Source organism: Littorina saxatilis, linkage group LG3 (genome assembly GCF_037325665.1).
Source record: "Littorina saxatilis isolate snail1 linkage group LG3, US_GU_Lsax_2.0, whole genome shotgun sequence".
Lineage (NCBI taxonomy): Eukaryota > Metazoa > Mollusca > Gastropoda > Littorinimorpha > Littorinidae > Littorina > Littorina saxatilis.
Genome location: NC_090247.1, coordinates 41,892,613 through 41,907,935, shown reverse-complemented (window position 1 = coordinate 41,907,935; position 15,323 = coordinate 41,892,613). Strand labels below are relative to the sequence as shown.

General features: G+C 45.2%; 1 protein-coding gene across 1 annotated transcript in view; it reads right to left on the bottom strand.

The window, feature by feature from the left end:
• Positions 1 to 15,323, bottom strand: part of LOC138962407 (uncharacterized) — a 36,039-nt gene that overhangs the window by 18,849 nt on the left and 1,867 nt on the right. Inside the window, exons 2-8 of the mRNA XM_070334211.1 lie at positions 14,617 to 14,732; positions 14,052 to 14,143; positions 12,466 to 13,571; positions 11,267 to 12,171; positions 10,639 to 10,771; positions 2,673 to 2,852; positions 1,960 to 2,142 (exon numbers count right to left, since the gene is read on the bottom strand). Of these exons, the coding sequence (XP_070190312.1) occupies positions 1,960 to 2,142; positions 2,673 to 2,852; positions 10,639 to 10,771; positions 11,267 to 12,171; positions 12,466 to 13,571; positions 14,052 to 14,143; positions 14,617 to 14,732 (2,715 nt within the window). The remainder of the gene's footprint in view (positions 1 to 1,959; positions 2,143 to 2,672; positions 2,853 to 10,638; positions 10,772 to 11,266; positions 12,172 to 12,465; positions 13,572 to 14,051; positions 14,144 to 14,616; positions 14,733 to 15,323) is intronic.

Genomic DNA, 15,323 nt, shown 5'->3' with positions numbered 1-15,323 from the left:
CAAAACGGACGAAAAGTCAGCAACTACAACAAAATTCCTGTCAAACAAATGACCAAAAAGGAAAGAGCTTACCAACTAACAAAGCAGAAGGCAAGTAAGGAGGTAATATAAGGTTTACCTCACCATTACATCGGCCTTGCCACATTTTAACGCCGTCAGCCATGCTGACCAACAAAAATGGCGGCAAAACATTAAGTTACTGAAAAATGTACAAGTCCAAAACCGGACAAAAAGTCAGCAACTACAGCAACATTCTTGTCAAAATAATGACCAACAAGAAGGGCAAAGCCCATACGACTCACATGCTTGACCTTGACCTTTACATGACCTTGACCTTCAGGGTACCTAGCAATGACATCATACACTAAGAACTGCTTTACACATTTTTCCTACCAAAATACATGTGACCTTGACCAAGGTCAAGGTCATCCAAGGTCATGCAACACAAAGCTGTTAATTCAAGACATAGGAAGTACAATGGTGCTTATTGGCTCTTTCTACCATGAGATATGGTCACTTTTAGTGGTTCACTACCTTATTTTGGTCACATTTCATAAGGGTCAAAGTGACCTTGACCTTGATCATATGTGACCAAATGTGTCTCATGATGAAAGCATAACATGTGCCCCACATAATTTTTAAGTTTGAAACAGTTATCTTCCATAGTTCAGGGTCAAGGTCACTTCAAAATATGTATACAATCCAACTTTGAAGAGCTCCTGTGACCTTGACCTTGAAGCAAGGTAAACCAAACTGGTATCAAAAGATGGGGCTTACTTTGCCCTATATATCATATATAGGTGAGGTATTCAATCTCAAAAACTTCAGAGAAAATGGGAAAAATAGCTGTTTTTTAGACAACATTTATGGCCCCTGCGACCTTGACCTTGAAGCAAGGTCAAGATGCTATGTATGTTTTTTGGGGCCTTGTCATCATACACCATCTTGCCAAATTTGGTACTGATAGACTGAATAGTGTCCAAGAAATATCCAACGTTAAAGTTTTCCGGACGGCCGGACGGACGTCCAGACGGGGGGGACGGACGGACGGACGACTCGGGTGAGTACATAGACTCACTTTTGCTTCGCATGTGAGTCAAAAAGGAAAGATCTCACCAACTAACGAAGCAGAAGGCAAGTAAGACGGGTAAGTGGCCGGTGGGTGTCAAACAAACACCAAACAGCACAGCCACGAGAGAGCCAAAAAATTCAACAACCTTCTCCTCAGAGCTGAAAAAGTCGTATGATATTGACCACGTGTTGAGTAGCGGTAGTGACGTAGCATACACCAATGGGAGGTAACTACCCGGGTATATGGTCATTACCATGGCTACGTTTACACTTTTTGTGGTGGGGTTGCTTCCCTTTAAAATTGTTTAAGACGGGTAGCCTTTTCAGACCTTAGCATCTCAGACTACGTCAATGCTTTATGCGATTCGGAGTAAGAATATGTAATTTAATGAGGTTTTATTCCACTGCAGATGCGAAACAAGCACCCTTTAACCCTCAAAGTTTTGCTTTTTGTGCTTAACATCAAATTTCTTTTTTTTGTGTGTGATGCATATTGAAAAAAAGTTAACATCTAATCATTATTAGTCACTTTCAGCTTCAGGAGTTAAACTAAAAACCCCGTTGCTAGTTTTTGTGTGCAAATTCACTCTTGTTACCTTCACACCTGCTTTTCTCATAATGGCCGCTACATCTCATCAATGCTAAACAATAAACACTTGTAGTAAAGACCATCTGAAAGCTGGTTATCTTCTCTTTCAAGGGATACCAAAAAGTTATCTTTTGTGGGAGTGGGTCTCATTTTATGTTCATAACCTCTGTAAAAAAAATTCCCCCATTGTTAAGGCTGCCTCCTTCTTAAAACCTGGTTTTCTGGTAGCTTTTTGTTTGTTATTTTTTTTATAAGGTTTTCAAAACAGCTCAACTGTAAAAAGAAAAGAGAAAACGTACAGCTCCATCGTTTAGTTCCAGCCTCTGGACACCCTGCAGCGTGGCGATGGAGGAGTCCGACAGGTAACCGTCCAGCACCAGCTGATAGATAGGACTGCTCCACTCCGCGTTGAAGTCACCGCAGATGATGTGAGCACCGTCGCTTCCTGCCATGCCCACCACCTCTTTGATGGCACACGCAGCCTGTGACAAAAATGTAAATAAAATAAAATAAAACAGTCATGAAAATTGACAACAGTTTTCTGCTTATGGAAAAGTAACAAACTTCAAGATAATCGTAAAAAGGAAGGAAATGTGTTTGGCTAATAGTTTCAAGAAAAAAATCCAGCATAACACTTTTTTTTTTAAATTGGGGAATTTGTTGACATCCAAACAAAAGTAACTTTAGGTTTCCTTGCTGTCAAGGGCTAACAAAGTGCGTGTTTCAACTGAACGAACATGAGATATACACAGAAAGAGAAAGAGTAAAAGAACAGTTTAACACTTTCACCCCCCCCCCCCCCCCCCCCCACATCACTATTGATTAAAACTGAATAGCCAATCATACTCATATTATAAGCACAGTAACCTGAAGTGTTGCTACTTTTCATTTGGTGGCATTCAAGGGAGTCTGGATATTTTACTGCAGCAGTAACAGAAGGATCAGACAAAGACAACAGGATCTAAAACCAAATAAAATCCACAGAACATCAACAGCTGTAAAATGCATTCACCTGAATGCACTGCACATCAGGGCTGCGCAGGTTGTCCCACACTGTGTGGATGTTGCCGACGGTGACGACCTTGCCGGTGGCCTTGCTGCGGAGACGGGTGATGAGGACAACATCGGCACGATCAAGGTACTTCTTGACCGCAGCGCCAACTTCAGGGGTCAGTCCACCAAGTTCAACCTCCTGGGGAGACAAACGAAAATCCTGTTGTTTTGCTTGTTAAACTGTGTTCTGACTAAAGCTACATAAATATAAAATTTCAAAAATAAATTTTGATTTAATTAATATACTTACCAACTCACATAGAAAGCATTAACTTCAGTTAAAGTGCTAGGACACTGAACTACGCTTCACCCCAAAGGGGAAGCAACCCCCTAAAAAAGAACGGCCTTGACCTCTAACCCAAGCTATACAAGAGTCGAGGTCATACCGTCACGTGACCTATCACGCGTGACTCAACCGCCGCCATGTTGAAACCTCACTCCCACTGAAGTGATCTGTTCATTTTTAGGGAAACCCTAAGCAATAACTTCGTTTTGTGATAAGACATTGAAGCACTCTTGCATGGCAACATGGGGAAATAACTCTGAAACAAAAACCGTATGCCATATAAGGCATGGTCCTTAGCGGTTATTTCCACTACCGGTGTACTGCGCCTGCGCAGGATGTATACCGGTGAAACTCATCCCGTATTAAAACATATACCCCCTTTAAAAAATTTGCGGGGCAGGCTGGGAGGGAATTCAATATGTGAGTTGGTAAGTATATTAATTAAATGGAAAATTTCCTAGATAAATTTTCATTTAATTAATATACTTACCCGAATCACATTAGCATTGAGTCACCTGAGATGCTTATCACTGAAAAACGCTTACCCGGCTAAAAATTTTAAAGGCAAGCAACCCCATCACCAAAACGAAAGTAGCTTTGGTAATGGGCCAGCACACTGGGAGTTACCTCCCATACGGGTGTGTGCCACGTCACTTCCTCTAGGAACACGTGCCTATTCTCATACGGCTTTAAAAAACTTAAAACCATACGCGGGGCAGGTGGGAGGGAATACAGTATGTGATTCGGGTAAGTATATTAATTAAATGAAAATTTATCTAGGAAATTTTCCATTAAATAACATATTCTTACTCCGAATCACATTAGCAGATAACATCAACAAGGCGGTGGGCTAGAAATGAATCAAAACTCACCATCAAGTTCTGGACAGGAACTGACCTGCTGCTATGAGAGCTGGAAGGCCTCTGGAGCCATCCTGTCGAAGAGCCGAGACGTCCCGAAGATAAAAGTTTATGAAAACATCTTCAGAACGCCAAAACGCAATTGTCAGCACCTCCTCTAGACATCTGGAGCGCAGTACTGCCAGAGAGGATGCCCACGCCCTCAAGGTGAAAAAGACGTATGAGAATAGGCACGTGTTCCTAGAGGAAGTGACGTGGCACACACCCGTATGGGAGGTAACTCCCAGTGTGCTGGCCCATTACCAAAGCTACTTTCACTTTCGTTTTGGTGATGGGGTTGCTTCCCTTTAAAATTTTTAGCCGGGTAAGCGTTTTTCAGTGATAAGCATCTCAGGTGACTCAATGCTAATGTGATTCGGAGTAAGAATATGTTATTTAATCAAAATTTATTTTTGAAATTTTATATTAAATTACATATTCTTACGCAACTCACATAGAAAGCAGATTGCTAATTTAGGTGGTGGGCAAATGAACTCACAGTTAACATCTTGCAAGTATCTGGCCTGTAGCTACAATAGCTGGCAAACCGAAATTTCTGTTCTGCCGAGCACCAGATACGTCCCCAGGAAAAACATAAAAAGACATCTTCTGCAGAAGATGTCTAGTAGATGTGTGCTAAAATAGCGGGTACTTAAAATACCCCGCCGATAGAAACTCATGACTACGTCCCTGAACGTTCAATGAGCTGCATTCATGACTTATGTAAGTCTCTCAGACTTGAGAACAGGTAAAGAAGAGGCCTACACTCTGACCTCTTGAGCCCGTGCTGCCTGAAAAGGGAGGACTGACTGCCCCCCCCCCCCTTTTCCTTGCCACCACTGTAGGCATGCCTAATCAATGTGGCAGTCCATTTAGCTAAGGTTGACTTCACTAAATCATTGCCTCTAGAAGAGGCTAATTTTGTCAAGGATTAAACAATCCGAACTCAAAAACTCCAAAACTAGGAGCAAGTCCCAAGTCGGGACTGGAGATTTGCTTTCAGCCAACCAAAGGGAGGTTCCCTTTAATCACGCTCGCTACAAAGAACCCAAGTGAAAATATTTTGCGACCTAGCTGTGTCAGTGCAACTGAAATCACATAAAGTCTTAATTCAGAGACGTGGGAGAAAAATCGGAAAGCCAGGATAGGTGGTTCGCCACCCGCATTGAACGGAGAGAAGTGGAGTTCTTTCCGTTAATATACGCCATTAGTTCCAAGCCAGTCAAAGTGACACAAAACGAAGACGCTGAACCCCTATGGAATCTCTAGACCAAATCCAGAGTTGGGGCAGAAGCCCCTGAGCGTCTCAATGATTCCCTTACAGTAGACACCCGTGTGGCTCGAGTGTAAAAACGGCGCCCTCTTGCCAGCCCAAAGGACTGGCAACCAAGATTGAATGGGCCCATAATGTGCGACCAACAGGCCGCTCAAAGTAAAATCGAGAGTATTATCCGGGAACAGGGAGACGAACATTTAGCAGAAGGTGATAGTACCGAGAGGCAAAACTTCTATCAGCGGCTTCTCCAAATTCACCAGAAGGAGTAGAAGCGCGTAGTGAGATAGGGTCCAATCCGAGTGGACATTCTTGGCCGACTGACTAGAGTCTGCCAATAAATACATAGAGCCTCTCAGAAAGGTACTTCACCGCTAAAAAGATCTCGTGGTGGTAAAAACCACATCAAAACCTCGCATGCTCGCTGTGGCAGTGATAAGGGGCGAGATGCCACCCCCTGCTTATTGAGATAAAAGACCACTGTGGTGTTGTCTGATTGAATCAACACATGTTCTCCCCTGACAAGAGGAAAGAAATCCGCAAGAGACAGAACTGCTTCGCTGGTGGAGAGAGAACCAACGGGAACGCCCTGCATGAGCAGTGGTGTGAGAATCCAAAGATTGGTTGTGTCTGTGAACCAGTCAAGAAAAGACACTAACATGTTCCAGCTCTTCATTTGATTGCTTAGAAAACGAAACCAGAGCCCTGAAGATCTGAATTAAATATATGCACGATCTATATAAGTGACCCAACAGGAAGGGCCCCAGTGCCTCCCTCAATAAAGTGGAAGTTCTAATCGCCCCTCCAGCCGCTGTGGGAAAACACAGAGGCAGAGAGAAGGGTGGCGCCGAAGTGCCAAGAGTATGCATGAAAGCATGCTATTGTTTGCCCACTGAACCCTACCGCTAAATCGCCTCGAGGAGATAAAGTGGTTGGCGGGTATTTGGCAACGTGCCATGCCGAGAAGAAGATAAAAAACCAAAGCTGAGAACGGACAGCTTAGCGCTTTTCTCTGATAAGAGAAGCCGAGGCCTGCCGTGGGCTTTTCCTTTTGCTGTGAGATTCTCTCTGTTAGAGAAGAGTCCGTGTGCAAATAAGAGGATTCGCAAAGAAGACCCTCGAGCAAGGAAGAGATTTAAGTCTCACCGACAGAACAATACTGTCGGCCGAGGCCTTTTCCCAGACGAACAGCAAAGCTAAACCCTTTGTATATGCGTCCCGACAGAACACAAAGGCATCCCGTGAGTACGAAACCGCACAAGGGAAAGAACGAATCAAAGTCTTGTACCAAGACGCGGATAATAGAAAGAAGAGCGGCCACAATCTTCCACAGCCAGGAGATCATTGTTCTTGAAAACAGACAGTTTCTCCTTGCTATGAACGTTAAGATGTATGATCGACAAGTCCGGTGCAACCGGAAGCGGTTCCGTAGTACGAAGAAAAGAATAAACTAAGTTCTTAGGCTTGGTGTAACCTAGGACTACGGATATCGCTCAGCGAGTGAAGCGTTACTTGCGCGGGTGACGCAAGCGAAAGCAACGCCGCATCGCTGCCCACAAAGGAAGTGGTGGAAAAAGAGAATCATATGAGAAAACTTCCCCAAGTTAAAATTCTAGAGCCAGACAAGAAAGCGTCCCTGCGTGTGTAAACCGCAAGTGCGTACAACCGTGCCACGACTGACATTTGTTCGGCTGAAACCTTAGCCAAAGAGGCCAGGAGTATGGGGACGTCTTTCACGCTAGAGTCGTTTCGAAATACGAAAGGATCCGACGACACCGCGATCGACCGCGAAAGAGATCGAAGAAGTGTCTCTGAAAGAGACGCAAGTTCCAACGAGTATCTTCCCGTTTCATCCAAACCAAGTAATGCGCCTTCAGAGTAAGCACAATGTTTGTCCAAACGATAGACATCCTCTCTGAGATTAGCCGACTCCGGAGTGACCGGAAGCGGTGCACTCGGCAAAGCGTAAGTCTCAATAAGACTGTGATGACGACGGGAGAGAGCAAACTTGCGTGAATGAAAACGAAGTGCTCGCTTCCGTAACTGGTCTGAGGCAAGCCATGGCTGAGCAGCATCAGGAGCCTGACCGTGTGCAGCCAGTAAAGGCACAGTATCCACAGGCAAGCTATTCTCGGAACCCGAAGTTCTAGCCAGCACCCTGGAAAGTTCGTAAGCAACAGAAGGAGACTCGCTAAAACGATATCCCTGAACTTCCATTAAAGCAGGGCGGAAATCACCCACCACTGAGGGTGGTGGTGCCGCAGAGCTTGTCATAGCTGTCACCCCTTCAGCGAAGTACTTGGCAGACACCTGAGCTGCAGTAACCATAGCTGGTTTAAGTCTGAGTGACAACTTGACATCAACTTCCTCCTCAGAAACTGAGTGAGAATCGTCGAACTCCGAATGTGCTGTGGCCGGACCATGAAAGTCACTGTGACTAGCTGCGTCACTAAAACGATCCACCACAGGCGAGGCTGATTGCAAAACGGAAAAACCGTGCAAAGCCTGCCCGAAAGCAGCTTCCTGCCCAGAGGGAGGAAGTTGAGACTTGTTTACATTCACCGGAGACATACCAGTCTGCCTGTGAGTACAACTGTCTCGTTGTCCGGTGTCGACCCCCCGTGAGTTCCGCTTGCTAAGAGCGATAGCCTCTGGGAAAGTCGAACTTTCACCCCCCGGCCGTGGCGGGGGGGCTACTAGTTCCGGCCCAACTTGTTGTCCGGTGTCGACCCCCCCGAGTTCCGCTTGCTAAGAGCGATAGCCTCCGGGGAGTCGTACTTTCACCCCCCGGCCGTGGCGGGGGGGCTACTAGTTCCGGCCCAACTTGTTGTCCGGTGTCGACCCCCCGAGTTCCGCTTGCTAAGAGCGATAGCCTCCGGGGAGTCGCACTTTCACCCCCCGGCCGTGGCGGGGGGGCTACTAGTTCCGGCCCAACTTGAACACTTTCACCAGAGAACCTGGCTACCGGTGAACTTGACTAACCTGTAGAGCGTGAAAGCTCCTCGTATGAAGTAAACACACTCCTCTGCGTGCGCGTCAGCCGAAGTGACTGTGCATGAAGGCGGAACCTCGATGCGTGACAACAAGCCGCGTCGCCCACTCCCGCCGGGAGCGAGCGCAAACTCGACGAATGGCAACATGTTATACATTTGGGTCGAAAACATCTCAAACAAGAAGGGCAAAGCCCATACGACTCACATGCTTTACACATTTTTCCTACCAAAATACATGTGACCTTGACCCAAGGTCAAGGTCATGCAACACAAAGCTGTTAATTCAAGACATAGGAAGTACAATGGTGCTTATTGGCTCTTTCTACCATGAGATATGGTCACTTTTAGTGGTTCACTACCTTATTTTGGTCACATTTCATAAGGGTCAAAGTGACCTTGACCTTGATCATATGTGACCAAATGTGTCTCATGATGAAAGCATAACATGTGCCCCACATAATTTTTAAGTTTGAAACAGTTATCTTCCATAGTTCAGGGTCAAGGTCACTTCAAAATATGTATACAATCCAACTTTGAAGAGCTCCTGTGACCTTGACCTTGAAGCAAGGTAAACCAAACTGGTATCAAAAGATGGGGCTTACTTTGCCCTATATATCATATATAGGTGAGGTATTCAATCTCAAAAACTTCAGAGAAAATGTGAAAAATGTGAAAAATAGCTGTTTTTTAGGCAACATTTATGGCCCCTGCGACCTTGACCTTGAAGCAAGGTCAAGATGCTATGTATGTTTTTTGGGGCCTTGTCATCATACACCATCTTGCCAAATTTGGTACTGATAGACTGAATAGTGTCCAAGAAATATCCAACGTTAAAGTTTTCCGGACGGACGGACGTCCGGACGGACGGACGGACGGACGACTCGGGTGAGTACATAGACTCACTTTTGCTTCGCATGTGAGTCAAAAAGGGAAGAAAAACCATCTTTAACACAAGTATTCTTTCCCACTGCGTTTGCCTTGGCTGAAGTAACCTAAATTAAACCTGCTTCAGCACCGGCATGATTGGACTCATAGGGTCCGAAATTTAACAGACATTCTTTCTTTCTTCTTTATATAGTGTTTAAAGCCATATGTACTCGATGACTATACACACTAATTGCTTTACCCACAGCTGGAGACATGCTAAATTAAGTTCCCTGCAAGATATTGCAATTTTATTTTGATCTAGATCGTCCTATTTATCTAGATTTGAGGTAGCGTTGACGCAAGGGAAAAACCTCCGCGTCTTTGTTGACATCCTCACTTTTTCAGAGGCTAGAACAAGCTGTAAAACAAGTATATGGTCGGCGCATGGCGACATATCGTCATTACATGGTCTTATGGTGCGTTTGACATCGATTATAGACAAACTACACTTTGTAAACACGGGAGCGCGTACATATGCCTTTAACGTCGTTTTCAACCATTCAAGGCTATTTAACAGACGTAGTAGTAAGAGAAGCTGGGTCAAGAACAGAAATGGTAGTGCCTTTGCCTTTCTCTTTATGCGAACTTAATAGGAGAAACCTCAGCAGCTACTGACTAGTCTGTGGTTTCTATTTCTCCTTGTCAGCCATTGCTGACAAAAAACCAGTCTGAGTTATGATATTGATAAACAACAACCAGACCGAACAACGGAGAAAGAAACAAACGCAAGCAAAAGCAAACAATTAGAACGAGCTCACCCAAACTTGTGCATGAGAAGCAGGGACCTGTAGACGGGGTGAAACACTGTCCAGAAGACAGTAGGCTAAAAGCCTGCAGCGTAGTGTAAAAAGCGTCCGAACTACTTGGTGACTGAAGTGGGAGTGAGGTTTCAACATGGCGGCGGTTGAGTCACGCGTGATAGGTCACGTGACGGTATGACCTCGACTCTTGTATAGCTTGGGTTAGAGGTCAAGGCCGTTCTTTTTTAGGGGGTTGCTTCCCCTTTGGGGTGAAGCGTAGTTCAGTGTCCTAGCACTTTAACTGAAGTTAATGCTTTCTATGTGAGTTGCGTAAGAATATGTAATTTAAACATGCATATGTATCACGTTATAAAACAGGGGAGGAAAAGTCTTGGTCACTTTTCTTTGTCCACTGCTAGTGTTAAGCAAGCAACCATGTCAAGATGACTGCCAGAATTACAACATTGAAATCTACCTCTTAATTAAGTTTGTAATATGCTTTATTCCACTGATCAATACAAACTGATAAATATAGTTCAAAACTATCCAAACAAAAAGATCTAACAAACCAGACTTGCAAAGCAGACAGATAAAAATAAGGTTTCATGTCAAGCAGACCAGCCTTTCCTCTGTGTAACAGTACAACTAACACAGGAGACAATAAAGTTAACTGCTGCAGTATTCTTACCTAATGTGTTACACTGAAGACGATCTACGGTAAAACTGCTGCAGTATTCTTACCTAATGTGTCACACTGAAGACAATCTACGGTAAAACTGCTGCGGTATTCTTACTAACTTATCTTACCTTAAGTGCAGCTTCTGCCAGAGACACACCCTTGCTGGCTTCCAGCTCAAAGAGAGCAGTTTTGTAGAAGGTGGCCTCCCCCTCATCATAGTGTGGCGATGTTCTCCGTTTCAACAGTCCGTCATAGCCAAGGCTGGGAACACACAAAAAACAGAAAATGGTAGTACATCAGAAGAAGAGTTTAGACCAAGTCTGCGATGACTCAAATCTTACCAAACTTTTATACATTACCGTAATTACTAATCCTAAAAGACTAGTCACCGGATCTGAAAAGATTACCCTCAGATAATCCCAAGACAAAAGCTGTTTACATGTATCGTCACTCTGCACAAACTTGATTAGTGACAGCTACTACAACTTCATCTGCCAAAAGGTAGCTAGCTTCAAAGAGGGAAAAAATTGAAAAGAGTAAGCTTTTTAGAACTGGGCAAGGCAGATGGCTGAACATCACATTCGCACTCCACACACACACACAATCTACAGTCAAGCGCATGGAGCTGTTATCGGGACTTGTGCTATAGAAAAGTGATTTACTATTATTATTAATACAGTTTTTCATGACTACTCTTGAAGTTGAAAAGGCACACAAAGTCAACACAAGTACACATAACCACGATTATTGCAATACCTTCTCATGGCGGGCAGCAAAGTTGTGTTGAAGTACGCGGGACCAACCTCCTGGAGACAAACAATATCCCCCTTGAGGTACTGCAGCTCCTTCATCATGAGTGAATGGCGGTACTCCTGAGTGAGGAACACGGTCGGCGTGAAGCTGTAGTTGGTGTTGGTGCGATGGCACTCGGCCAAGATGTTGTAGGTGACCACACTGAACATGTTTTGCTGGGGAACAACGGCAGGGGGCGTGGCAGGGTTGGAAACAAAGGCGCGGTTCAGAAGCGCAGGGGAAGAGTACTTGGCCAGAAAGGCTGGTTCGGGCTTGCCCAGACTCTCACAAACACTACTCGAGCCTTTGGCCAGCTGGGCAGGAGGCTGGGAGTTCTGCGCAGAAGAAGGAGAAGCAGCGGGCGCTTGGACAGGACGAGGAACGGTAGAGGCAGGCAGCTGAATTGTAGCAGGTATGCTCTGCTGCGGTGGGGGCACCAGGGGAGCGGGCACCTGGTTAACAACGGCAGGCGGCACAGCACCAAAGTCTCTGTTCACTGAAGGAACACCAGGCATGGCGGCGAGGGTGGGGTTCAAGGCAGGAGCGGAAGGAAGGTTGACAGCTGGCTGTGCACCCAAAGGGGGCAGCGAGACAGGTGCGGCAGAACTGAGCTGGGCTTCTGGAGGAGGAAGCATGCTTGTGTTCACCAGTGGCAGGAAGGGAAAGCCAGCTGGTGCAGCATCAGGGGTCACCACGCCTTCGTTCAGACTGGTATCACCAGCAAAATCCCCGTCAAGGCTGTTTGAGGCAGACTGCGCCTCACTGATGTCAAGACCACGAGATGTACTCCCTGTGATATCCGACCCAGCAACACTGCCCACTTCGGCAATCACGGACGACACGTCATCATTTTCAATGCGCCCTGCTGCCTGAAAACGGAAGCAAGAAGTTAGCAAAAATTAGACAGAAAAGGTGTGACTGAGACTAAGTCTCTATTGTAAAAATAACATTTAAATTTTGTGTTTTAAAAGTAAAAGAAATTTTTTTATCAAAAAGGCAAGTAAGATGTAAATTGAGCTATGGCATACTAAATATACATTTGTTTTCACAGTACAGCTACATCCTATGTCTAGAAAAAGTTGTTTAAATCACATATCATTATCAACTCATTCGCTGTGTTTCCAAAGTCAACAAACATTCAAGACTTGACCAAAATGCCTTACCTTCAGATTACTAGTGTAGGCCTTGGCCATCTCAGCCTCTGTAAGGGGGATGACCTTTAAAGAGTCAACGATGGCAGTGGCGGTAACGACGTCAGCCTTTGTCACATCAGCAGGTGCTGCCGCTGCCTCGGCTACTTTAACCTCTTCAGCAGGACGGGGCACGGAGGCTGCCACCTCTGCACTGTCTGGTGCCGGAACTTCCTCCTTGCTCACCACCACAAAATCCTTCAGCTCATCACCTTCCTCAGCCGGCTTAGAGTCAGTCATCTCCACATCAGCGGCGGCACTTCCGGCAGCAGCTTTGTCGGTTTCAGTGCCGTTGACACGAGCCCTTTTCACATCTGGTTCCTCCACCTTCTCTTCCGTGACCTCTTCCTCCATCTTCCTCTTCACACCCACTTTGGGCGGGGAGGGTTGAGTGGCAACAGCTTCGCCGTTTTTGGCATCCTCCTCCATGGGTTCTGCAGGAGGGGCAGGTTTCTCCTTGGCCGGGGAACTCTTCTTCTCAGCCTCCTCTTTCTGCTCCACTGGAGTCTCAGCTTCGGGCTCTTCCTTCTTTTCAGCAGCTTTGCTTTCCTTAGTTTCTTCTCTTTTCTTTGGCTCAGCCCCCTCCTCCATCTTCTCCTCCTCTTCAGCATCTGCTATCTTTTCCTTTTCTTCCTCCGCATTTCCCTCCTCCTCCTCCCCAGGTTCGCCAGCACCTCGGCCCCGTCTGGAACGAGATTTGGACGTTGACGCTGATGTGGACCTGCCCCTTCCTCTGCCTCTGGGCGTGGTCTTCTTAGGCTCCTCCTCCTTTTCCTCCTCTTCAGCTGCTGCCTCTGCAGAGCGACGAGAACTTCGAGCTCCTCTCGCAGGAGGCGTCTTCTTCTCCGCAGACGCAGGGGACTTGCCCCTACCGCGCCCTCGACCCCTCCCCCTCTTTGGCGTTACTTCTTCCTCCTCCTCCTCTTCTTCCTCTGCGGCTTCTTCCTCTTCCTCCTCATCTTCTTCAGGCTCTTCTTTCTTGGCCTTACCGCGGCCCTTTCTGGCTGGGGTAGGTGTCTTCTTACTTGCAGGCGTACTTCTGCCCCGTGAAGTTGACTGACGAGCCGCAGGTGCTGCAGCTGAATAAGAACCAATCAACAGAGATGTTAGAAAACAACATTTAGCATACACTCTTCTAGTTCTACCTCATGAGGAGACCTCATACTTCATGCTGGCAACAGGGGGTATGTTTTTTCAAGACATTTTTTCTCTTTCAGTTACACAGACTGCGTTTATTGTGTCAGCAAATGACATTCCATGTTAGCAAGATCAATTTCCAATATATTGCCGCGTATCTTTCCTTCAGCGGTTTTGTGAGAACATTCATCCCTGTTTGCTAGTTTTCTTTTGCTGTTGGGGAGGGTGACTATACTGCAAACTAAGTCCCTTCTTCACTATTCACACCAAATAAATTCCGCACATGTATACAAAAACTGGTGTAGGAACTTAACACTTTGAAGACCTTTTCATTTCTTTCTTTTTCTCTTTTTAAAAGTGTTAACCAACATATCTTAGAGTATTTCAACATCCTTGGTGCAGAGAAAGGTGGCAACAAGTACCTTTCCCACGGCTGGCAGATCTCCCTCTGGTTTTGGTCTCCACTTCAACACTCTCTGGCTCCTCTTCCACTTTGCCTCCACGCCCACGAGTCCTGAGAACACAGGTTAGAGGTATCACTATCAAATTACTGAGTGTTAGTTACCATCGGCGTCCATTGCCTACATAGGCTTCCACCCTGGACATAAACCTGTTCAGTCCTGTATAATAGCAGGGGTCCTACTCAGGGATATGTCCAAATCCAAACCTGAAAATTCTAGAAGCCCTAAATCTGAATATACATTGCTCAAAGTTTTGAAACAAAAAGCTATGGCTGACGATCAAACAAGAAATCAATTTTCAACTTTCTGAAACCAGAAATTGTGAATTAACAAGAAGACTGGCACCTATGTTGATGTATTACTAAACAGCTATATATTTTTCCAATTTTTTTGCAGATCTCACGGAAAGATTCTGACATTGCTTTTTACACCACTTACTTTGGTACGTAAAACATGCTTTTATCGGGAAAAGGGGTTTTCCACAGTACATGCAAGTTTACTTACATACAGCTTACTGTGTACTTACTTTTTGGCGGGCGAAGGGGTGCCAGCAGCAGCAGTGGAGGCTTTGGTTGAAGCTCTGGGACTGCTGCGAGACGGCGACTCTGTGTCTGCCAAAGCTTTTCTTGTCATACGTGGCATCTGTGCAAACAAGAATGCACAACTTTTAACAGCAATTAACAAACAAGTCGCGTAAGGCGAAAATACTAAATTTAGTCAAGCCGTGGAACTCACAGAATGAAACTGAACGTGCTGTATTATCTAACAATGACCGTAGTCCGCCGCTCGTGCAAAACGCAGTGAAACTGGCGAGCCTGTTTAGCACGGTATTGGTTTCGCTGTGCTGCATAGCACGCTTCACTGCACCTCTCTTCGTTTTAACTTTCTGAGCGTGTTTTTAATCCAAACATATATTATCTATATGTTTTTGGAATCAGGAACCAACAAGGAATAAGATGGAATTGTTTTTAAATCGATTTCGGAAATTTAATTTAAATGATAATTTTTATATTTTTTAATTTTCAGAGCTTGTTTTTAATCCGAATATAACATATTTATATGTTTTTGGAATCAGAAAATGATGAAGAATAAGATGAACGTAGTTTTGGATCGTTTTATACAAAAATAATTTTAATTACAATTTTTAGATTTTTAATGACCAAAGTCATTAATTAATTTGTAAGCCTCCAAGATGAAATGTAATACCAAAGTCCGGCCTTCGTTGAAGATTGC